Raw genomic sequence first — 21,967 nt, 5'->3', positions numbered from 1 at the left:
TCTGTGCTGCCAGTTCACTCTCTTGTCTTTGCCACTTCGTAGTTCAGTCCCCGCTGCTGTCATAGCCTGCCATGGGGTCCCGCAAACAGAAATGTGGGTGGGGCCATGTTATCCCTGCGGGAACCTAGAGCAAACATGTCAACCATGGGTCTACACTGCAGGTTTGCCTGGGCTGCACAATGCTGTATCGTGACATCGTGGGTGCCCCCTGTGACACTATGGGTGCCCCCTGCTCTCCTCCAGCTGCCCCCATACTGCTCAGTGTCTCCACCTGTCTTCCCTCCTGGCTCCTGCCCTGTGTCCTCAGCTTCCCAGCAGCTGTCAGAGCCTGGATACCCCACCTCCCTATCCTGCAGGACAGTCCCTCTCAGGTGGCCCAGAGCCTCCTCCAGCTGCTGCCCGCTGGACCACAGGATGTCGTAGAACTGCCCTCTCAGTCCTTCATTCCCCACCCAGCCCAGCCAGCCACCTGTCCTCAGGACCCCAAGGGCTCCCCTCCCCCAGCTGGCGTCCACAGAGCAGGGGCTCAGGGAGCTGATTGTTTCTTGCTGGGGTTTGCCTCATCTTCAGTCCTCTGGGCCCCAGTTTCTCCTCTAAGGGAATCAACACTAGACTTGAAAGGGTCAGAGGTTGGGTGCTCTGGAAGGGCCTGGGGAAGGTGCGTCCTGGGGTCAGGGAGAGTGAAGGCGAGCAGGGAGCTGCGGTCATCATCGGGGAGGGCTCCCCTCCGCCTACCGGATGCCAGTCTAACCCCGTAGCGGAGGGGACACTCCCCTCTGCAGGTGAGGCCTCGGGCCTCGGGGCGGGGGCGGGCGCGACGGCGGCGTCCCCAGGAAGGTGCCCCAGGTCCGGGGGACTGGGGGGAGGGTGTGCCTTCTGGCCCGCGGGCCACTAGCTCCTCCCCGACGGCGCCGGGCGGCACAGGGGCCTGAGGAGGGAGGGGAGAGTCGCGCACGGAAGTCGGGAAGGAGCGCCGGGCGGCTTCGCAGCCACACTCGGGTTCCCACCGGCGCTGGGACTGCCGGTCCCTCCGACCCCTCCGAGCGCGGCGCCCAGCACCGCCACCAGCGTGCGGGTGAGTCCGCTCCGAGCCACGCCCACCCGGACGGGGTCCGAGCCGAGGCCCCTCCGGCCGGCCCTGCCCCCTCACCTGGAGGGTGCCTGGGGCGGCCGCGGGTGGGGTTCTGCCCAGCCCCGGCCGCGGGGAGGCTGGCCGGGCTGGGATTGGGGCGGGACAGAGGAGGGCGGCCCTTCGAGAGTGAAGGGCTTACGCGGGGAGGGCAAGTCCACCCCCTGGGCCCCGAGCCGGGGTTCTTGGGTCCCTCCGGCCCGGCTCTCACACTCACACAGAGTGTGCGGGAAGGCATATCCACCCCTGGGCCCTGAGCCAGGAGGAAGACCCCAGACCTGCCGCTTTGCCCTGAGGGGAGGGGCTGTGGTCTCTAGGGTGGGCTGACCTGGGGATGGGGAGTCCCAGGGTGGCCAGCTGGGTCCTTGGCTCCCTGGGGGTTCTGCCTAGGCAGGGGTGGGAGCCCGCCGAGGGCTACTGGATTCTGATTCTGGGGGCAGAGCAGGAGGCCGTGGGGGCCCTGGGGAGGTAGGCGGGAACATCCTGGAAAGACTTCCTTCCTTCCCTCCCCAGGGAAGAGGTCGGTCTCCGGGGCGGGGGCCAGCCCTTGGGCAGCTGGCGGGGACCCGTGCTGAAGTGGAGAAGGAAAGTGGCCTCCCACTCAGCCCCCTCAGGGCGCTCCCAGGTGTGGGCCAAGCAGGCGGCCTCTCACTCTGCCCCTGCCCTTCCAGAGCCAGCTCTGGAGCCCCGGCTGCTAAGGCTGGCATGTGGGCATACGCTGGCCTGACCCCGAGCTCCCCTGGCTGCCCCTTCCTCCCATGCCAGCCCTGTGCTGGGGTGGAAGGGAGGCGGGGCTGGCAAGGGTGGGTGGGGAGGAAGCCCCTGGTTTGACTGAGGCAAGAGAATCAACCCTTGGAGAAAGACTGACGCACACGGCAGAGAACTCTGTGGCCCCAGCTGGATCTGAGCACACCCTTCCCTGCTCCAGTCCCTTCCATGGCTCCCTGCTGCCCCCAGCTGAAGTCCAGGCTCCCCAGCCGCTGAGAGGCCCTCTGGTCTGGCTTCTGCTAACCCCCAGTCTCACCTCCCGGCAGCTCCCTTCTTGCCCTTTATGCTTCTGCAGAGCTGAAGTGCTGAGTACCGAGTCCCTGGGAGGTAGCACTGAGCCCCTGGACACCAGTTGCCCGCTGCCCCTCGGGGCCTGTCCACACCACAAGGGCAAGCTCCCCTGCCAAGTAGGCACCTGCTCTCCGGGCCCGTGTCCACTTACACTACGCACCCGCCGTGAGGGCTGCACACAGAGCAAGCTGTGTCTGGGGGTGGATGACCGGACACATGAGACAGAGGGATGGCAGAAGGGAGTGGGTAGGCAGATGACAGGACTCGGAAGATGAGTCAGAGGAGGAAGCAGGGGCTTCCCCGGCGGTCCAGTGGCTATAGGACTCCTCGCTTCCACTGCAGGGGGTGCGGGTTCGATCCCTGGTTGGGGAACTAAGATCCCACATGCGAGGGGGTACGGCCAGGGGAAGGGGGCTGGGAAGGGAAGATGAGGAAGCAGAGCCAGCAGGTGGGGCATCCACTGGGGGGGTGGGGTCAGAGGCCCGATGAGCGAGGGCGGGCCTCTCCCTGTTCATGCTGGGCAGTGGGGCAGGAGGGTGCGGAGTGCCGGCAGGGCTGTGGTGTGACCCTTGGCGTGAGACGGGCCGTGGAGAGTGACGGAGGCCCACGTGTGCCACATGCAGCTGGGGTGATGTCACACGGGTGCTCCCCGTAGCCCGCAGGGCCAGGACTGCTGGGAGCTGGGTGGCAGTCGCATTCGCCTCTCCGGTGACCTGGAGGCTGGCCTGGGAAGGGACAGACAGGGGCAGGACTCGCCCAGCTCTGGCTCCCAAGGCTGGGAAGGTCTCCCGGGAGCTGCAGCATCATAAGAAGTTTCCTCTTGCGGAGCCAGCGGGTGAGCCCGCTGGGACTCCAGTCTGTACCAAGCCCTGGGTGCATGGCCTGCAGGGGTGGGGGCTGGAAGGCCGAAGGGAGGACAACAGAGAGCCGGGTGCCCAGAGCCTGCCCCCCGTCCAAGTGCAGGGACTTGCTGGGGGTCTGCACATGGCAGGGCTGGGATCCCTGAGGCCAAGAGTGCCAGGGTAGCCCTGTAGGAACCCTGCAGGAGCCCTGGGGATTGGGAGCCTGATGGGCACACATGGCTTCCTGGGGGTGGGGTCTGATAGACAGGGACGCAGGGGCCCCAGACACCTCGCTTCGGGTGCACCAAGCAGTCTGGTTGGCTGGAGGTGGGGGTGACTTCAGGTGGACCTGGTTCCCATCTGTGAAGGCCTCTTTCCCTGGAGGACAGGTGGACAGATGGACAGCCTGATGCTGGAGGCTGTGTCTGTGACCACGGCCCAGAGAGGGGCCTTGCATGTGGCAGGTGGCCTGGGGATGGGGCTGGGGAGCCCAGAGTATACAGGAAGCTGATGCTCAGGACCTGGTCCCTTTGCGGCTGTGGGGTGTGGGGTGGCTAGACCAGGGCTGGGCAGGGGGCACTCAGACCTGGCCGCTCCTGTGACTGCTCGCCCATTGCCCAGGGGTGACCAGGGCAACCCTGAGGGGTGCATGTACCTTTGCCTTCGGTGGGGGGTGTCTCCCTGTCCAGTGGCCCGAATCAATGGTGGGGGTCAGTGCCCGCAGGACACCTCTGGTCCAGATCACACACCATCCTCCAGGGAAGGTTGCGTTCCCCTTTTCCAAGAGGCTCTGGGTAATGTCCCAAAGCTGTGTGATGTCTCTGGGGAGGGAGGGCTGTCTGGGACCCCAGAGCTGCACCAAGTCCAGCAGCTCAGTTCTGGCGCCGCCTGAGGGCCAGCCTCCCGCTGTCGTCTTGGCGGGTCCCTCACGGGCAGTCTTCCCCAGGCTCCCTCCTGCTGCCTCCTGCCAGGGTGGCTTCCCTGTGCCGTCCCTCCCCGTGCTGGGGTCCCGTCTTCCCGTTCTTCAGCCTCAGGCCGGTGCTCATGTGAGGGAGTCTCTCCTTTCAGCCTCTGTGGGACTGTCCACCAGGGACCCTCGAAGGGTCCTCCTGCAGGAGGTCCCGGGCCTGGGGAGAGGTGGGGCGAGCCCTCATCTTGGGTCTGAAGTCAAGCACGTGAGGATCCGTTTCACTTACGAATTTGTCCAACATGACACTTAGCCCCTAAGGCGGGCAAGTCAGAACCTGCTGTTTGCTCACTGGGAGTAAATGAAGCCTAAAGACCCCCCTCCACTCCCCGCCCCGCCCCCCCACCAACCTGGATGCCAATCCCAGAACCCTCCACTCCACTTGTGCAGTTTTTACAGGTCTGTGAGTTTTCGTAAAGAGTCACAAAGACGGTGCAGGGTCCCCCGTGCCCCGTCGCCTGGGGCGCTGGTCAAAGCTAAGAGCCCAACACGGCCGCCTTGACTCACGTCACCGGCTTTTCCGTGAGTGTCCTCTCCTGTTCCCAGCTCGTGCGGGACCCGCCACGGCATCATCGCCACGTCTCCACAGCCCCTCCTGTCTGTGATGGTCCCTCCGTCCCGCCTTGTCCTTGGCCACCTGCCTCTGGGGTCCGCTCACTCGGGCTCAGGTGAAAGGGCCTCCGGCGTCTTCTGCTGAGATGGGACTATAGGGGTTTTAGGGTGGGATCACGTACTATCGCATCACATGCTGTCAGGAGGTCCCCGACATCTCAATTACATCACCGTGACCTTGACCTTCATCACCTGGGTGGGGGGCATCTGCCAGGTTTCTCCTCTGTAGGGTGACTCTTTTTCCCTTTCACGCTTCCTTCATTAGTCACTGAGTCCAGCCCACCCTCGAGGGGGCGGAGTCTGCACCATCCTCCGGAGGCAGTAGCATAGGATGTGTGAGGTTTGTTAATGCTGCCGCAACAGTTAACAAAGAATCGGGGAGACTCAGGGGCTTGGCACCATCCGCTTCCCCCTTAAGGTTCTGCCCGCTGGTTTTAGTGTCCGTCCGTCTGTCCGGGACGTGCCTGCAGCAGTCGCTCCTGCACAGTTCTCACTGGACTTACTTTTAGGAAACTCAGTACCGTGTCACACTGGTCCCCAACGCCCTGCGTGCAGTGGTGGCCCTCATGTTCCTGTTGTGTGTGCTCATAGCACAGTGTTTTCATCCATCTGCCTACCGATGGGAATTTGGGTTATTTCCACAATTCTGATATGAAATGTGCTGCTGTGAGCACCCTTGTCTGTCTCCAAAGGTGGCTGGCCCGGGGTGTAGTGTCTGGGACGGTCAACTTAGTTTCCCAAGTTCCAGCACCAATGTGTGACCCACAGCAACACATGGGGATTCTGCTGAGTCACCGGGCTTTTTTTTTTTTTGACGTATAGTTGACTTACAACATTATAGTAGTTTCAGGTGATTTACAATATTATATTACATTCAATATTTTTATAGATCACCCGGGCTTTTTTTTTTTAATATTTATTTATTTATTATTTATTTTGGCTGCTCTGGGTCTTAGCTGCAGCAGATGGGATCTTCATTGCGGCATGTGGGATTTAGTTGTGGCATGCATGTGGGATCTAGTTCCCGGAGCAGGGATCGGACCCGGGCCCCCTGCACTGGGAGCGTGGAGGCTTAGCCACTGGACCACCAGGGAAGTCCCACCCAGGCTTTTTTTTTGGGGGGGGGCGCACCAAGCGGCATTGGGGATCTCAGTTCCCCGACCAGGGATTGAACCTGGGCCACGGCTGTGAAAGCACTGCATCCTAAACACTAGACAGCCAGGGAACTCCCACACCTGTGTTTTTAGAGCTGTCTGGCCGTAAAATGTTGGCTACCAAATGGTGGAAGGTGGTGCCTCTTGGTCACCTGGCCTGCGTTTCCAGATGGTTCCCTAGCTCCATGGTTTCAGCTTCTGAGTGCCCCTCTTTTGTGAAGTGTGCCCACTTTAAACTGGGCTGTCTGCCTTTTCTTATGAATTCTAGGAGCTCTTTGTATAGATTTCCAAACCAGCCTCTGCCGGCCGCTTGTGCTGTAGCCTCGGTGCACGCACTTAGCCCCACCCGGAACTACCCCTTTGCTACCAGAGCACCCAGCCCAGGAGGTGCTTGTCTGCTGCAATGAGCCCCATCCTCCGTCTGCTCTTCACCCCCAGGGAGAAGAGAGCCTCCGGATCCTGGTGGGGACCGAAGGGGACAGCCCCCTGCAGATGGACATCAATACCACTGAGGTGAGTCTCTGCTTGAGTCTCTCCTGGGCTTGGTCCCACCTACTGCCCCATGGACCGTACCTGGCCCGCCCTGGTCCCCAGTCCCAGTCCCCACACCTCTTGCTTCTAGACTGAGGCCTCCGAGCCATGGGACTATGTCGTTGTGGCTGATCACTGCACCCAGAGAAACCCCAGGCAGGTCCAGCGGCAGCAGCAGTTCCTGGAAGAGCTCCAGAGGAAGGGCTTCTGCTACAGGGTGGGCGGGCTGAGGGCCTTGCCTGGGCGCAGGGGTCACGTGGGACTGGGCGGATCCCGGGGAGGTATCTGGGGAGGTGGGCTGAGGCCTCGTGCAGGAGAAGGATACGAAGGGATAGGCCATTGGCTTTGGATGAAGGGGAGGGTCCCAATGTGGAGTAGAGGGTCCCATGCTGTCCCCCACCCTCAGGCGAGGGAGGACCAGGCGAAGGTGTTCTTTGGGATCCGAGCTGACAACCGGGTCTTTGACCGGTACCGCAGACTTCTCATGGAGCCCGAGGCTACCGCCCCCAGAGGGAAGCTGGCCAGGCCAACTTCCATCCCAGCCACCACCAGGTGAGAGGCTGGCCCAGAGTGGGGCCAGGAGGACCCCTGCCCACCCACATGCCGGTCCAGACAGGCAGCAAGGCTCCCAGGAGTGGTCCCAGGGTGGAGGGCCCAGGGGGCAAGGGTCTGTGAGTCAGTTTCCATGTCTGTAATACGGGAAAATGACAGTTCTCACCTCTTGGAGTGTTTGAAGGTTACATGTGACTATGTCCCCCAGATGCAGAATAGAAACCAGCCTTAAAGGGTGGGCAGAATTTGGAGAGGCTGAGAGGATCCTCCCAGCTGTCCCTCCTAGGCTCTGAGGTCATCTCCCTGGATTCACATCCTGACTTCTTTCCTCCAGACCAAATGCCCCTCCCTGGACATCTATCCCCTGCTTCCCAGGCATCCAACACCTCCTCTCTCTCCAAGCACCTGCTTCTCCCCACCCCGATCCTCTAGGCCTCCAAGCCAGCCCACCTGCCCTCCCCACAGCCCTCCTCCATCATCTTCCTGGCTCCAGCCCCGGCCCCCTGAACTCATCTGGGGCCCGATCAGAGAGACTAGTGAAGAACACTCCTGGAATTTGGATACGAGGCAGTGGAGGGGGGCTTCCTGTGAACACAGAAGGACTGGCCGGTCTTGGGAGGACACATGAATAGAGGCATCTTGATGGGGCCTGAGAGGAGCAGGCTGTGGGGAGTCCCCTGGACACTCAGGGGGACTGTATAGTCAGATGCCCGAATGTGCCGCTTCCTGGCTGTGTGGCCTTGACCAAATTACTCACTCTCTCTGAGCTTCAGTCGCCCCATAGGCAAAATGGCTCACAGGGGTGCAAAGAGGATTTGTGCACATAAAGAGTGTGCTCTCGACGTGTGGGGGCTCCAGGTGGGACGGGTGATTGGAGGTGGGAGGTCTGGGAGGGATCTGGGAGAGACTACTGCAGGGCTGAGCATCGGGGCCCTGGGAAGAGAGAGACCACCCTGAGGGAGGCCCACCTTGGAACCATGGCACAGCTAGACCCTGGGAGGATTTAAGGAGGTGGGCTCCCAGAGGAGTCCTGGATTCTGGGCTCTGGTCAGGTGGTCCGGGGGCTCTGCTAGGACACAGAGGACCTGGCCAGATAGAGGGCCATCCTGAGCCAGCTCTTGTATTCCAGAATCCAAATTGTCAACTTTGTGCTGAACAGCAAGATGGCAGCTGGTGGTAAGGACTGGATGGCAGCAGCCCACCAGGAGGGGCAGTCACACGGGGAGAACGGGACAGGGTCCTCCCTCACCCCTCACTCCCTTCTGACCCGAGAATCCCTGTGGCCACCAGACACGCTCCAGGATTTGGTGAAGGATGGGGTCTTTGAGGCCGTGTTTCCCCTACACAAGGTGAGTGGTGGGCCGGCTGGGAGAGGACCTGAGGGCAGGACCTGAGGCAAGAAGCTCTCACTGTCTGTCGCCTGTGCTCAGGGGGAGGAAGACCTAAAGAAGAAATGGGCCTGGTGGAGAAACATGTTCCAAGAGCAGCCAATTGGTGACATCAGGTACTACTGCCCCCCGCGGACACACCTGCGCCCCCGCAGGCAGGCTGCGCCCCCCGCGGTTATACCCACGCCTCCAGCAAACTGCTGTGCGGACTCCCATTTAGACACACGTTTAGATGCCCTCAGTACAGACGCTCCTTGCCCGCCCCGCATGTGGCATGCCTCACCCCGGTGTTGGCGGTGGACGGTCACCCATGCTGGGAGTGGCCCTGACGGGACGGCTGTGCCCCTAGGAACTACTTCGGTGAGAAGGTGGCGCTGTACTTCGCCTGGCTCGGCTGGTACACCTACATGCTGGTGCCCGCCGCGGTGGTGGGCCTCATCGTCTTCCTGAGCGGGTTTGCCCATTTCGAAGCCAGCCAGATCAGGTGGGGCGGAGTCAGGCAAGGGACGGGACTGGGGGGTCAGGGAAGGGGCAGGACCGGGGTGGCGGAGGTCACGGAAGGGGCGGGGTTAGGGCGGGGTCGTGAAAGGGAGGGACTGAGGGTGGGGAGGAGTCAGGGAATGAGCGGGACAGGGGTGTGTAGGGTCATGGAGGGGGCGGGGTTGGGGTGGAGTCACGTAAGGGGGGGTGGGACTGAGGGGGCTGGGTGGAGTCAGAAAGGGGGCGTGACTGGGGTGGGGTCGTGGAGGGGCGGGGTCGTGAAGGGGCGGGACTGAGGGTGGGGCGGAGTCAGGGAAGGGGCGGCCTGGGGCGGGGTCCCCCAGGGGCCACAGGAGGGGCCACAGGAAAGCGCCGCCGACAACCCGGTCCCTGCACCCCCAGCAGGGAGATCTGTGATGCCCACGACGTCTACATGTGCCCTCGCGGCGACCACAGCCCCAGGTACCAGCGGCTCTCAGAAACCTGCGCCTTCGCCAAGGTTTGCGCCGGGGGGGGGGGGCACTGCGGCTGCTCGCCCGCGGGGAAGAGGGCCCAGGGGGTCCTCCCAGGGAAGGGAAGGCCGCCCCAGCCCCACGCGCCGCTCTCCCCAGCTCACCCACCTCTTCGACAACGAGGGCACCGTGCTGTTCGCCGTGTTCACGGCGCTGTGGGGTGAGTCGCTGCGGCACCTGGGGGGCAGCCGAGCTCCACACGCAGCGGGGACACGCCGTGAGGCCTCTGCTTTCTCCCGGCTGCAGCCACCGTGTTCCTGGAGTTGTGGAAGCGGGAGCGAGTCCGTGTGGTCCTGCAATGGGACCTGTACGGGTGGGACGAGGACCAGGTGAGGCTGAGCCAGGTGACCAGGCCCAGGGCCCACACGAGTCTGCTGTGTCTGAGGGGGTCCCCATGTATGAGTCGCGGTTCCCGTGGGTGAGGAGTCCCGTGTCTCAGGCGTGTCCGGTGCCGTCCACAGGAGGAAATGGTGCTGGGGCTCATTGCCTGCCCTGACTACCAGCCCCGGCTACGCGCGGAGTACCGTCATCCTCCTGCTGTCTCTGTTGATGGTACTCCTGGGGCGCCCCTGGTGGGGCTGGAGAGCAGGTGGGGCGGCCCCCGGAGGCCTGCCCATCCTGGCCTCCCCGACCCCCGCCAGATCTGCCTGATGATAGGCATGGCCCACGTCCTGGTGATCTGCCGCGTCCTGGTCGCTGCCCTTTTCAGCTCCGCTTTGCCCTTCCTGGGAGAGCAGGTGACCACGGCCGTGGTGGTGACCGGGGCCCTGGTTCACTATGTGAGAGCATCCTCGTCATGACCAAGGCAGGGGTCGGGGCAGGGCGAGGGTGCCGGTGGGGGTGCGGCTCTGCTGAGGTCCGAGGTGAGCCCTCCGTCTCCCCTCCCACAGATCAACAAATATGTGGCACTGAAGCTTTGTGACTTTGGTGAGAGGAGGGCCCCCCTGAGCCCCTCTCTGGCTACTGGAGGGAGGATTCAGGGCGGGGATCTTGGAGCCCTGGGGTGGGGGAAGGGGGCCTACGAGAGGGCAGGGGCTCGCACCTGGGAGACAGGTGGGGGTCGCAGGTGTCCCTGAGTTGTCAGGATAGGGACAGGCTGGGCGCGGGCTGTCATCGGGGTGAAGGATGGGGGAGGGACGGCCCCACATCTCATTCCAGAGAAGCCCAGGACCTTCTCAGAGCGAGAGAGCAAGTTCACCATCAAGTTCTTCACTCTGTAGTTCTTTGCTCACTTCTCCTCCCTTATCTACATCGCCTTCATCCTGGGCAGGTAAGGGCCACCTGCTCCCACATGCCTCCCTCTAACTCCTTTCTCCCCACCTTGAAAATAGAAATACCTGTTCTTTTTAATTTTTAAAGTAAATCATGCTCAGAACACGTGGAAACCCAGTAAAGAAATATGTGAAGGAAGCCCACAGCGAACCCCCAACTGTCCAATCCTCGTCCTCAGAGGTGACACTGTAACTGTTTGTTGGGTCTTCCCAAACTTTTTCACACATTTAAGTACACACACGTACACCTATTGACATGAGTGATTTTGTCGTGTAAATAATTGTATCTGCCTTACACTGAAGACGTACTATGGGCGTTTTCCATGTCTGCATGGGCGGTGAGGCTTTGCTTTTAAAAACATACTATGGGCGTTCTTTTGTGGGATGCCCTTGCATTTATTTAACCACTTCAGTTGGTGGACATTTGGGTTAATTCCGGTTTTGAGGTTTATAAATAAAGCTGCAGTGGGCATCCCGTGTAACACACATGCACATGCACATGCACACACTTCCCCTCACCTTCCTAATTAATGAAATGAACATTTTTCGTTCAATCAACATATCTTTTCTTGTCTTTTCTGAAAAAATAATTCCTCTGTGTGTTCTCTATGTTTGTTCAAATGTTGTAAGTTACACATATACTGCCAATTAATCCCAAACTCTCTAGCAGAACTTTATTTATTTGCAAAATTTATTTATTCAGTTATTTATTTATTTTTGGCTGCGTTGGGTCTTCAGTGCTGCGTGCGGGCTTTCTCTAGTTGTGGCGAGTGGGGGCTACTCTTTGTTGAGGTACCCGGGCTTCTCATTTCTCATTGTGGTGGCTTCTCTTGTTGCTGAGCACGGGCTCTAGGCGTGCGGGCTTCAGTAGTTGCGGCACACGGGCTCGGTAGTTGTGGCTCGTGGGCTCTAGAGCGCAGGCTCAGTAGTTGTGGCGCACGGGCTTAGTTGCTCCATGGCATGTGGGATCTTCCCGGACCAGGGCTCAAACCCGTGTCCCCGGCACTGGCAGGTGGATTTTTAACCACTGTGCCACCAGGGAAGTCCCTCTAGAAGAACTTTAGAAGAAACCAACTCCTGCCAGTATGTTCAAAGACATCATGAGGTCCTTGGAGACGCCCTCGTGGCATCTGTCCCCTTCTCTTGGGGCTGTGCTTGGCCCTTTCATCCTGGGAAGCCCCTCACTCTCTGCCGTGTAGGATCCCAAGTTTTCCAGTGGCTTCCTGTGAAAGGGTACATGGGAAATCATATGTGCCGAGTTTCCTCTTTATTGGGGGCCTGACTGAGCGTCTGCTGGAGAAAGAGTTCTAAGTTGGATATGGTTTTCCTCAGACTTCTGAAGGGTATTTTGGTTTCCGGCTTCCAGCGTTCTGTTCCGCAAGTCTGGCATTAGTGTTCTTCCAACTCTCTGTGCATCTTCTCACTGTCCCCCGTCTTCTGGAATTTCTCAGCCGTGTGACTTGGTGGGTCTTTTTCAGTCGACGTGCTTCGGTAATTCACATCTCTCTCCTCCACACGCCAGCTTTCCTCTCTCTGCCGGCTGATTTCCACCATCACACAAACATGCTGTCACAGTTCTTTCCGGAAGTCTTCTCATCGGCGAACCTGGTTTCTGGTTCTCCCGCCTCGCGCTTCTGCCTCCCCGGTACTCTCACTGCCTCCTGGCGCTGACCTTTGCTCTCCTGCTGACCTCGGAACGTCGCCTGGCCCCGAACCCTGGTCCCTCAGACTCCGCTCTTCCCTTGCTCCCCCTCCATAGCCGTCGCCACCCAGGACGTGACGCGCATTTATTTGTTCACTGTCTCTCTCAGAAATGGCAGCTCCCCAGGGCGGAGGGTAGGGCGCTTGTCCTTTGCTGAATGCTCAGCTCCTGCAGCCGGCCACGCGTGCAGAATCAATGCTGGTCAAATGGAAAGAAATTACCGGGTACTCACTGGGCCTGGAGCCTCAGGGCCTTCAGTTTTGAGAGGTTTTCTCATGTACCTGATAGTCTCCTGCTTCAGCTCCCTCTCCTCCCTTCTGAGGAATTTTTTGTTTGGAAATTGGACCTTCTGAATTATCATCTACTTTTCTTGGCTTTTTTTCTCCCATTCTTGTTCCAGTTTCTTGGAGTTTTTCTCAGCTGTTTTCCAACCCTTCTACTGAACGTTTCACTTCCGCTTATGTTCTCAATTTCAGAGCACTCCTTTTGACACGTGCAGATTCTTCACAGCCTCCTCCTCATGTCACCTGGACACCAGGGCTTTTCTCTTCTGAGGATGTGGCCTCTCTTTTTCCCTTCTACTCTGGCATTTCTTCTGTTCCTTTCGAGTTTCTTTGATGCTCTTTGATCGGTCTCTGATTCTGGTGTTAGAGACCCCCCCGCCGCCTTAGATGTCTTTTATTCTTGGCCACCTGTCCGTAATTGAGAAAGGCGTGTGCCAGTGGCTTTGCTCTGGACTATGTGTCTCCTGTCGGGACCTCTTGCTGTGTCGGTTCCTGAAGGGGAATCCCTGGTCTCCTGCCTGGAGGCAGAAGGATGCCCGTCAGTATGCTGGGAGCCCAGCTGGGGAAGGGACACTGTGGGGTCTCAGTGTCCATTGGCCCAACCCTGCGATCTGAATCTTTGGTTGTTCAACCCCCTAGAAATGTCTTTGTCTTCTTGTGTGTGTGTCTCTTGTGTGTGGGGGGGGTGGATTAGGGGTTGGATAGGAGGCCCAGGGGTTCAGCCGGGCCTGCCTCCCATCCAGTGGGTGCTCCCAAGCTACCAGAGGTGCCCAAGTCCTGGGATGTTCCAGGCTCTTGGGCAGGGTTGTGTTGCTATTCAGACGTCTCCCCTGCAGGCTTAGATCCAGCTTGATGTCTCAAGTGGGCTGCAGGCCTCCCCAGTTCCCTTCCATCTCCGAGGTGATGCCTGGCAGTGGGTGTGGGCAGCCAGCCATTTTAACTGGGAGTCGGCAGTGCACATTTAAATTGAGAGACATTGCTAAAGCACCCTCCAAAAATGCTGTGCTGACTCACAAAGCCACACACTGTGTACGTGACTGCACACTCCACGTTGGTCTGATGAACAAAGACCTTAAAGGTGCGTTATTAAAACCTATTAGTGAGAATCCAGCATCTTTCCAGATATTTTTTGGCCATTAAGTTTCTTTTCCTATAAGTTGTTCATATCATCTGAGCCTTTTTATAACATCAGGGTCAAGTGGATTCTCTTCTGACTCATCATGTCACATTTTACTGCGCTTATCTGACCGTTTCTTTGTTGTGCAGCTCTTTATTTTTCCTGTTGTTTTTAATTGCCTTTTTTCCTCCTTGCCTGTCTTTATCTTATCAAGGTTATCCAGCCTCTCCATGTCAAACTGTCTGTTGCATGGAGTCACTTTTCTCCCAGAGACCCTCCATTCTCCCCACACTGGGCTGGTGGCGCTCCGTGCCTCCTGCATACCTGTCTCCCTGGGACTTCAATCTGCTGCTTTCCTGGGTTAGGGCCATCATTTCCTGGGCTCCCAAGCCTTGGGAGTCTTTCTTGATTTTTGCTTTCATTTATTTTGAGAAGGTATATCGGAGAGGTAAACTCTCTGAATTCATGTATGTCTAAAGGTGTCATGTTCTACTGTTGCACAAGATTGACATGGCTGGGTATAGAAATCTAACTTCAAAACACTTTTCCCTTCTAGAACTTTAAAGACATTGCTCCGTTGTCTTTGAACATGCAAAATGGATGATAAGAAATTGCAGAAAATCTGATTTTTGTTTCTTCCTAGTTGACCTAGAAGCTTTAGGATCTTCTCTTTAAACAGGGGAACAATCTAGGGTGGGTCTTTTCTTCACGCACTGTGCTGGGCAATTGTTGGCACCTTCCGATGAAACAGCCCGTGTCCTGCTTAGGCTCACTACGTTTTCTTCTGTTTTTCCTTAGGTTGTTTTTAATTTTTATTGGAGTATATGGTTGGTTTACAATGTTGTGTTAGCCTCCACTGCACAACAAAATGAATCAGCCATACACATACAGATACCCCGTCCCTTTTGGACTTCCCTCCCATTTAGGTCACCACAGTGCATTGGGTAGAGTTCCCTGTGCTCTGCAGTATGTTCCCATCAGCTGTCTATTTTATACATAGTGTCGATAGCGCGTATGTGTCAGTCCCAGTCTCCCAGTTTCTCCCACCCCACCCCTTTCCCCCTTGGTATCCATACATTTGTTCTCTACGTCTGTGTCTCTGTTTCTGCTTTGCATATAAGATCACCTATACCATTTTTCTAGATTCCACATATATGTGTTATCATATGATGTTTTTCTCTTTCTGACTTACTTCACTCTGTGTGCCACTCTCTAGGTCCATCCACGTCTCCACAAATGACCGCATTTCATTCCTTTTTATGGCTGAGTACTTTTCCATTGTATGTATGTACCACATCTTCTTTATCCATTCCTCTGTTGATGGACATTTAGGTTGCTTCCGTGTCCTGGCTATTGTAAATAGTGCTGCTGTGAACATTGGGGTGCATGTGTTTTTTTGAATTGTGGTTTTCTCTGGGTATATGCCCAGTAGTGGGATTGTTGGTTCAGGTGGTAGTTTTATTTTTAGTTTTTTTCCTTAGGTTTTTAAAAATATTTTTTTCCCCTCTGCTGTCTATGGAACGCCTGGTCCTCTTGGGTTTCTTATCTTTTTCTCTCATATATTCCATCTCTGTGTCTTTACATTCCACATCTGGAAAGATTTCCTTCACTTTGTCTTTTTGCCTTTTTTTTTTTTTAATGTTTATTTATTTGGCTGCACTGGGTTTTAGTTGTGGCACGTGGGATCTTTAGTTGCAGCATGCGAACTCTTAGTTGCGGCATGTGGGATCTAGTTCCCTGACCAGGGATTGAACCCAGGCCCCCTGCATTGGGAATGTGGAGTCTTAGCCACTGGACCACTAGGGAAGTCCCTGTTTTCTTTTTTTAAGTTTAACAGTTAAAGTCTTAATTTCCAAGAGGGTTTTTATTTTTTTATCCTTTTATTTTTTTAAAGTGTCCTTTTCTTGTTTCCACAGATACAGTACTTTCTTGAGGATATCAATGTTCTTTTTTCCCCTTAAGTTCTCATCTGTTTCCTCATTATCTCATTTCCTAAAGGGTCCATCTTCCTGTTCCTTTATTGTAGTCCTTCTCTTTTGTACAGCTGGTTTTCCTCGTGCCTGAAGATTTGTAGCTGTCCGTTCATACCGAAGAACGAAGGACTGAGTAGGTTTTCCCTGGCAGGATGGGATATGTCTTTATAATAACTCACGTCTGCTGACACTCACCCGTTCTATCCTAAGGGCCTCACATTCATCAGCTCTAATCTGCACAACAGCCCTATGGGGTAGGGACTCTCTAAACCCCATTTCACAGATGAGTAGACCGAGGCACAGAAAGCTTAAGTCGCACAGTCAGCAGGCGGTGGGGCAGATGGAAGCCTGAGTCTGGCGCCTTCCGTGTACCGGCCCTGCATGTGGCATCCCTGCGAGGAGAGGGCAGGAGCCTGTGCAGCCACTCGTGTTTCTCTGGAGGCGGTTCCTGTTTCGTCACGAAGGTTATCAGTGTGTCTGTTTATAGTTCCTGTTTTTCATGCCATGCTCAAAAAGGCCTCCCCTCCTCAACATTAAAAACATGTTCAGGGGCTTCCCTGGTGGTGCAGTGGTTCAGAGTCCGCCTGCCAGTGCAGGGGACGCGAGTTCGTGCCCCGGTCCGGGAGGATCCCACACGCCGCGGAGCGGCTGGGCCCGTGAGCCATGGCCGCTGAGCCTCGCGTCCGGAGCAAAACAAAAAAAACAAAAAAAACGTTCAGCTGTGATTTCCGTTAGATGCTTATGGTTTCAACATTTTAAACATTTAAATCTTTGATTCACAAGGAATTTGTTTTGCTGCAGGCGGCAATGGAGGGAAGCCTGTTTTGTTGTTTTCCAAGTGACAGCCAGTTGTCCCCAAACCATTTGTTGACTGTTCCATCGCCACCACCACCCTTCTGTCACACAGTAAGTTCCATCATGCACTTGACTGTTTTGGCGCTCCGTGGATTCTGACGACTCTGGTCTAGTTCCATCATTCACTTGACTGTTTTGGCGCTCCGTGGATTCTGACGACTCTGGTCTAGTTCCATCATTCACTTGACTGTTTTGGCGCTCCGTGGATTCTGATGATTCTGGTCTAGTACATTTCTGTGTCATTACTACTGTAATGCTTTCCTGTCAGATAGGTCTGGCGTTAATTTTCTTTTTCTCTTTTTCACTTTTCCTTTTTTGTAGTTATTTACGTGTTTATTCTTCTAGGTGAACTTTAAAATAATGTTTGTCAAACTCCATCAAAATTCTGTGGGATTTAGCTTAAGACTGCAGTGAAATTATACATTCTTTTAGGGAGGATTGACATAGATACTGTATTAATTTTCTGTTGCTGACCACAACTTAGTGGCTTTAAACAACACACATTACATACAGTTCTCGAGGCCAAGAGTCCAAAATGGGTCTCACTGGGCTAAAATCAGGGTGTCAGCAGGGCTGTGTTCTGTCTGCAGGCCCTCAGGGAGAGCCCACACTCTTGTTTTTTTCAGCTTCTAGAGGCTGCCTGGCCCGCTCCGTCCTGTGTCTGCAAAGCCAGTGGTGTCAGGCTGGGTCCTTCTCATCCTGCCATCTCTCTGGCTCTCCCTCTTACTCATTTAAGGACTCTGGTGATTACAGTGGGCACACCCAGATAACCCAGGATTCTCTCTCCATTTTAAGGTCAGCTGATTAGCAACCTTAATACCACCTGCCATGTCAGATAACATATTCACAGGTTCCAGGAATTAGGATGTGGTATCTTTGGGGGCCTGACATTCCACCTGTCACAAAAATACAAGCGTAAGTTTTTCTATCGAAGAACAAGTTTCCTCTATTCAAGTCTTGTTTTAATGTTCTTTAGCTGTGTTATAGTTTTCTTCTTATGGGTCCCCCATATTTCCTGTGAATTTCACTCTGTTTTATAGTTTTTGCCGCTATCTGCAACAGATATGTCCTCCTGCTACATTTCTCAGTGGTTTTGTTGCACCTAGGAAAGCAAAAGGGAGTTGAGCTTGATATCAATTTTATATCCACTCTGAGCATTTTTCAGATTTACCTGCCCAATCGTTCAGTTGATTTATTTTGGTTTCCCAGATATATAATCGTATTTTCTACAACAAGTTTTTCCTTTGCAAAGTTACACCATTCTGGAATAGTAGTTGTCATGAACTGTAGTAACAGGAGTGCTTGTAGGACTTCACCATTGAGCATAATAAGCCCAACGTTTGGTTAAATATACCTTTTTTATCATGGAAATCAGGTGATTTAAACACAAAGTAGCCCTGTGTGCACAGTTACCTGGGGAGGAACTGAGGCCCCTCCTCACAGCCTTTCCTGAGCCTGTGAACAGCTGAGAGGTCCCTGGCGGTCCTGCGCGCACGCAGGCCTGTCTGGGTTAGCCTCTGCTCACCTGTGGGGCGGGTCTCCTTCCTTCCCCTCCAGGCCCCACTGCTCCCCGACTCCCACTCCTGTCCTGCCCCCTCTCTCAGCCTCGCTGCCCTTCCCAGGATCAACGGTAACCCCAGGAAGTTGGTGCGCCTGGCAGGGCTGTGGAAGCTGGAGGTGGTCAGTCTGTCCGGAGGCCTTACTGCCCTCTTCCTGAACTGCCCCAACCCCCTGGTCACCCCCAGGCCCCGTGCCTGACCTCTCACCCTTGCCCCCGCAGTGCCATCTCAGCAGCTGCATGACGGACCTGTTCGTGCAGGTGGCCATCATCATGGGTCTGAAACAAACGCTCAGCAACTGCATGGAGTACCTGGGCCCGTGAGGACCACCCTCCCTCCCGGGGCGCCACTCTCACCACAGGGAGCCCCTGAACCCACAGGACCCCACCTCCCAGAGCCAGCAGTCCCGAGGGGTCCTCAGCCCCCCTCCCCGTCCCCCACCCGGTCCTCCTCGCTCGCAGATGCCTGGCCCACAAGTGTCGCTCGATGCGAGCCACGTCCCAGGACCCCGAGCTGAGGCACTGGCGGCGCAACTACCGCCTGAACCCGGTCAACACCTTCAGCCTGTTCGAGGAGTTCATGGAGATGAGTACGCAGGGCGGGGCTGCTGGGCGGAGGGGCGGGCACCGCGCGGGGGCCCACGGTGACGACCCCCACCCCCAGGGATCCAGTAGGGCTTCACCACCGTCTTCGTGGCCGCCTTCCCACTTGCCCTGCTGCTGGCGCTCTTCAGCAACCTCGTGGAGATCCGCCTGGACGCCATCAAGATGGTCCAGGTGCAGCGGCGCCTGGTGCCCCGCAAGGCCAAGGACATCGGTCAGGGGCCCGACGGGGCGGCCTGAGGGCGGGCGCTCCAGCCATGGGGGCATGAGCCGCGAGGCGCGCCGGGGCCACGCCAGTCCCCTTGAAACCACCGCTCTGAGCCATGGGGGCAGGGCTCAGGCCCCAGGAAGAGGCGGGGCTGGCAGGCACCTCGCAGGCCTTTCCCCCCCAGGGGTCCCGTTGAAGGGCCAGCTGCCGCCCTGCGGAGGCCGTGCAGAAGGGCTTGACTCTCAAGGAGCTGAGGGAGAGGGGTCCAGCAGCTGGGCACAGGGACTGAGAGCAGGTGGCCTTAGTCACCTTGACTGGCCTCGCTGAGGTGGACAGGTGTCCGGGATGAAGCCAGGAGTTGTGGCGTTGGACATAGGCAGTGGGAGAGAGAAGTGTGAGGGAGACTTGGGACCAGGTTAAGGGGGTCTGCCCTGGGGAGGGGACCCAGGAGGTGGAGCAGGCCTGGGGGCAGCCGAAAGGTTCAGGCATAAGATGGGGGGCGGAGACCTGAGCCCCTCCCTGTCCACGTCAAGAAGAGGGGTGCAGGAGAGTGGAGGCTGCTCTCTGTTGGCCCTGGCCCAGGTCTTCCTCATCAGGGACCTGGCCCTGCGGCTGCCACAAGCAGAGACATGATGAGGCCCTTGACCATCCAGGCTCCCAGCTTCAGGGGATCACCAGAGGTGGGGGGGCAGGGGGCGGGGAGACAGTGCAGGCCTCACCCCCTGCCATGGCCCAGGGACCTGGCTGCAGGTGCTGGCGATAATCGGCGTGCTGGCCGTCACTGCCGACGGGATGGTCATCGCCTTCACATCTGAGTTCATCCCCCGAGTGGTGTACAAGTACCGCTATGGCCCGTGCCGACAGGGGGCCCACCCTGCAGTCGAGTAAGGGGACACCGCCACACAGACCCTGTCCAGAGACCCCTGGGAAACTGGCCCAACCATGGCCCAGCCCCAGGGGACCCCAGGGAAGGGCTCAATGCTAACAGTATTGCCTGGGGTGGGCTGCCCTCCCACAGCAACCTGCAGACCCTGAGTGGACCCCGGGAGTGCTGACTGGGACCCCAGTAGGGGATTAACGTCCCAGAACCAGGTGTTTTCTGAGCAAGTGATACTGGAATGGCTCCCCTTCCAAAGGCAGACCCTTAGTGGTCTGCATGCTGTCCTCATCCAGTTCCTCCAGCCCTGCAGGGGGGCAGGTCTCCAGGGGTAGGTCTCCCCCAGGAAGGCTGGCAAGGAAGCCTCGGCCCCTGGCAAGGAAGGCAGGTGGTGGCCTTCAGCCTCCCCCAGGGGCTCCTCTCCCATGTACAGAGACGAAGGAGGGGGGTCTGCACTGTGGCCCACCCTGATGGCCCCCACCAGGCAGGGGTCGGTTACAAGCCAGCACCCCAGAAGCCTGAAGGGACCACACCAAACTCCTCTCCCCCTCCCCCCAGCTGCCTCCCGGGCTACGTCAACCACAGCCTGTCCGTGTTCTACACCAAGGACTCCCAGAATCCTGTTGAAATAGAGGGCTCAGAGAATGTGACTGAGTGCAGGTTTGGACCCCCATCCCCTGTGAGCACCCTCTGAACTCCTGACTCCTGACCTCAGGTGCTCCCCACCCCAGGTACTGGGACTGTGGCACCGCTCAGAACTCCAACTTCACTGAGCAGCCCTGGTTCCTCCTGGCCGTCCGTCTGACCTTCCTCATCCTCTTCGAGGTGAGCCAACACAGGGGACAGGCCCCAGGGCGGGGCAGCTCTCTGCAGCCCTCCCTGGGCCCCTGCCCCCTAAAGTCCCTGCTCAGCGCACCTTGACCTCCCCACTCTGGCCCTCCCAGCACGTGGCCTCATGCGTCAAGCTCATTGCTGGCTGGTTTGTGCCTGATGTGCCTCAGTGGGTGAAGAATGAAGTCCTGAAGAGGAAGCACCAGAGACTTGGGGAGGCGGGGCTGCCGGGGCCTGGCCCCCAGTCCCGAAGTGCCAGAGACTCCGGCCGAGAGCACAGACAGGGAGCAGGCCCGGAGCCGGTCAGGAGGCCAGGTTGCAGAGCTGCTGCCACCGCTGCCCACCCCAGCCCTGGCTGTGTGTGTGGGCGGGCTTTAATTAGACCCGCGTATATGTGGGGGTCCTGGGAGCCCCTGTATGTTTGGGGTGTCTGTGAGCTGCACACCTGTCCATGGTCTGGGAGGCCTGTTCCACCTGTGAGGGCTCAGGCTTGGTACTGCCTGACTTGAACTCTGAGTGACCCCTGCCACCCAGAGAACTGGGGCGGGGTTGGGGCGGGAACAGTGCAGGCCTGTCCTGTCTTCTCACGCCGTCTCGACAGGAAAACTGGCCCAGTTTCCTGGGCCCCAGATCCTGCCCCACCCCACTGGCTCCCCTCAACCAGCAGAGTTTTCTCTAATAAAATAAAACTGCTTTGTGTTAATTTCTGGGCTTCTGGCCGATTACGTCTGCCCTCAGGGCTAGCTGGGAAACTGAGGCCGTGACGGGGAGAGGCCCGGAATGTGGTAGCCTCCGCCCCGCTCTGGTTTTCCGTGGGCTTCCAAGTGAGGGGTGCCTTACAGAGGTCACAGAGATCTTACCCTCCCTGCACCTCGGGTTTAGGAGCGGGAGTCAAGGCAGGCTTCCTAGAGGAAGACAAAGAGCTTGGGTGGAGGAGCAGAACCGCACCAGGTGCTCCTGGGGACGGTGGAATTTCCGAGGAGTTCCTGGGGCACCGAGACTCTCGGGGCTGGTCGGGCCGGTTTGGCCTCTGCCCCCAGGCGCGGCGGCCGCGGCTCCAGGGGGCCGAGCGCAGGACCGTCTTGAACACCAGCCTGAGGCTCGAAGCAGGACAGTTGGGTCCGCCCTCGCCCCGGCTGCTGGGCGGGGCTGCACCTGCCACGGTCGCTGGGGCTGTCGCCGCTGCGCACCTGGCCCAGGTGAGCCGCTCCACCCTCGCGGCCGCGCAAGCCCCGGGTCTTGTCAGCAGGTGAGTGCCGATCGCGGCTCCTACCTGCGGAGGTGAGTGGAGGTCGCCGGCTCCCGGGAGCCAGAACCGGGCCTGGAGCTTGCGGGGCCGAGGCGCCTTTTGCCCCGGGGAGCCTCTGGGCCGTGGCGGGTGCGGTTCCGCAGGAAGCGCCTCGGAGCCGAGCCCGTTGCCCGCGTCGCCCGGAAGCCTCAGCTCACCCTCGTTCCGGCCCCT

General features: G+C 57.8%; 1 protein-coding gene across 1 annotated transcript; it reads left to right on the top strand.

Annotated features, from left to right (window-relative positions):
* The first annotated feature begins 935 nt into the window (after positions 1-935).
* Positions 936-21,208, top strand: ANO9 (anoctamin 9). Its single transcript, XM_060158052.1, is given in 26 exon segments — positions 936-1,075; positions 4,875-4,949; positions 6,202-6,276; positions 6,386-6,511; positions 6,701-6,846; positions 7,976-8,022; positions 8,137-8,195; positions 8,277-8,350; positions 8,584-8,718; positions 9,117-9,213; positions 9,326-9,386; positions 9,473-9,555; positions 9,688-9,734; positions 9,736-9,778; positions 9,868-10,008; positions 10,011-10,031; positions 10,117-10,153; positions 10,385-10,496; positions 18,051-18,108; positions 18,209-18,306; positions 18,449-18,576; positions 18,651-18,803; positions 19,534-19,681; positions 20,233-20,334; positions 20,406-20,499; positions 20,619-21,208. Coding segments are annotated over 25 exon segments (2,490 nt in total). The 5' UTR covers positions 936-1,075; positions 4,875-4,940; the 3' UTR covers positions 21,015-21,208.
* The last annotated feature ends 759 nt before the right edge of the window (positions 21,209-21,967 follow it).

This window comes from Lagenorhynchus albirostris, chromosome 9, assembly GCF_949774975.1.
Source record: "Lagenorhynchus albirostris chromosome 9, mLagAlb1.1, whole genome shotgun sequence".
Taxonomy (NCBI): Eukaryota; Metazoa; Chordata; class Mammalia; order Artiodactyla; family Delphinidae; genus Lagenorhynchus; species Lagenorhynchus albirostris.
The sequence above is the reverse complement of the archived record's forward strand: the minus strand, read 5'-3'. Positions and strand labels throughout refer to the sequence as shown.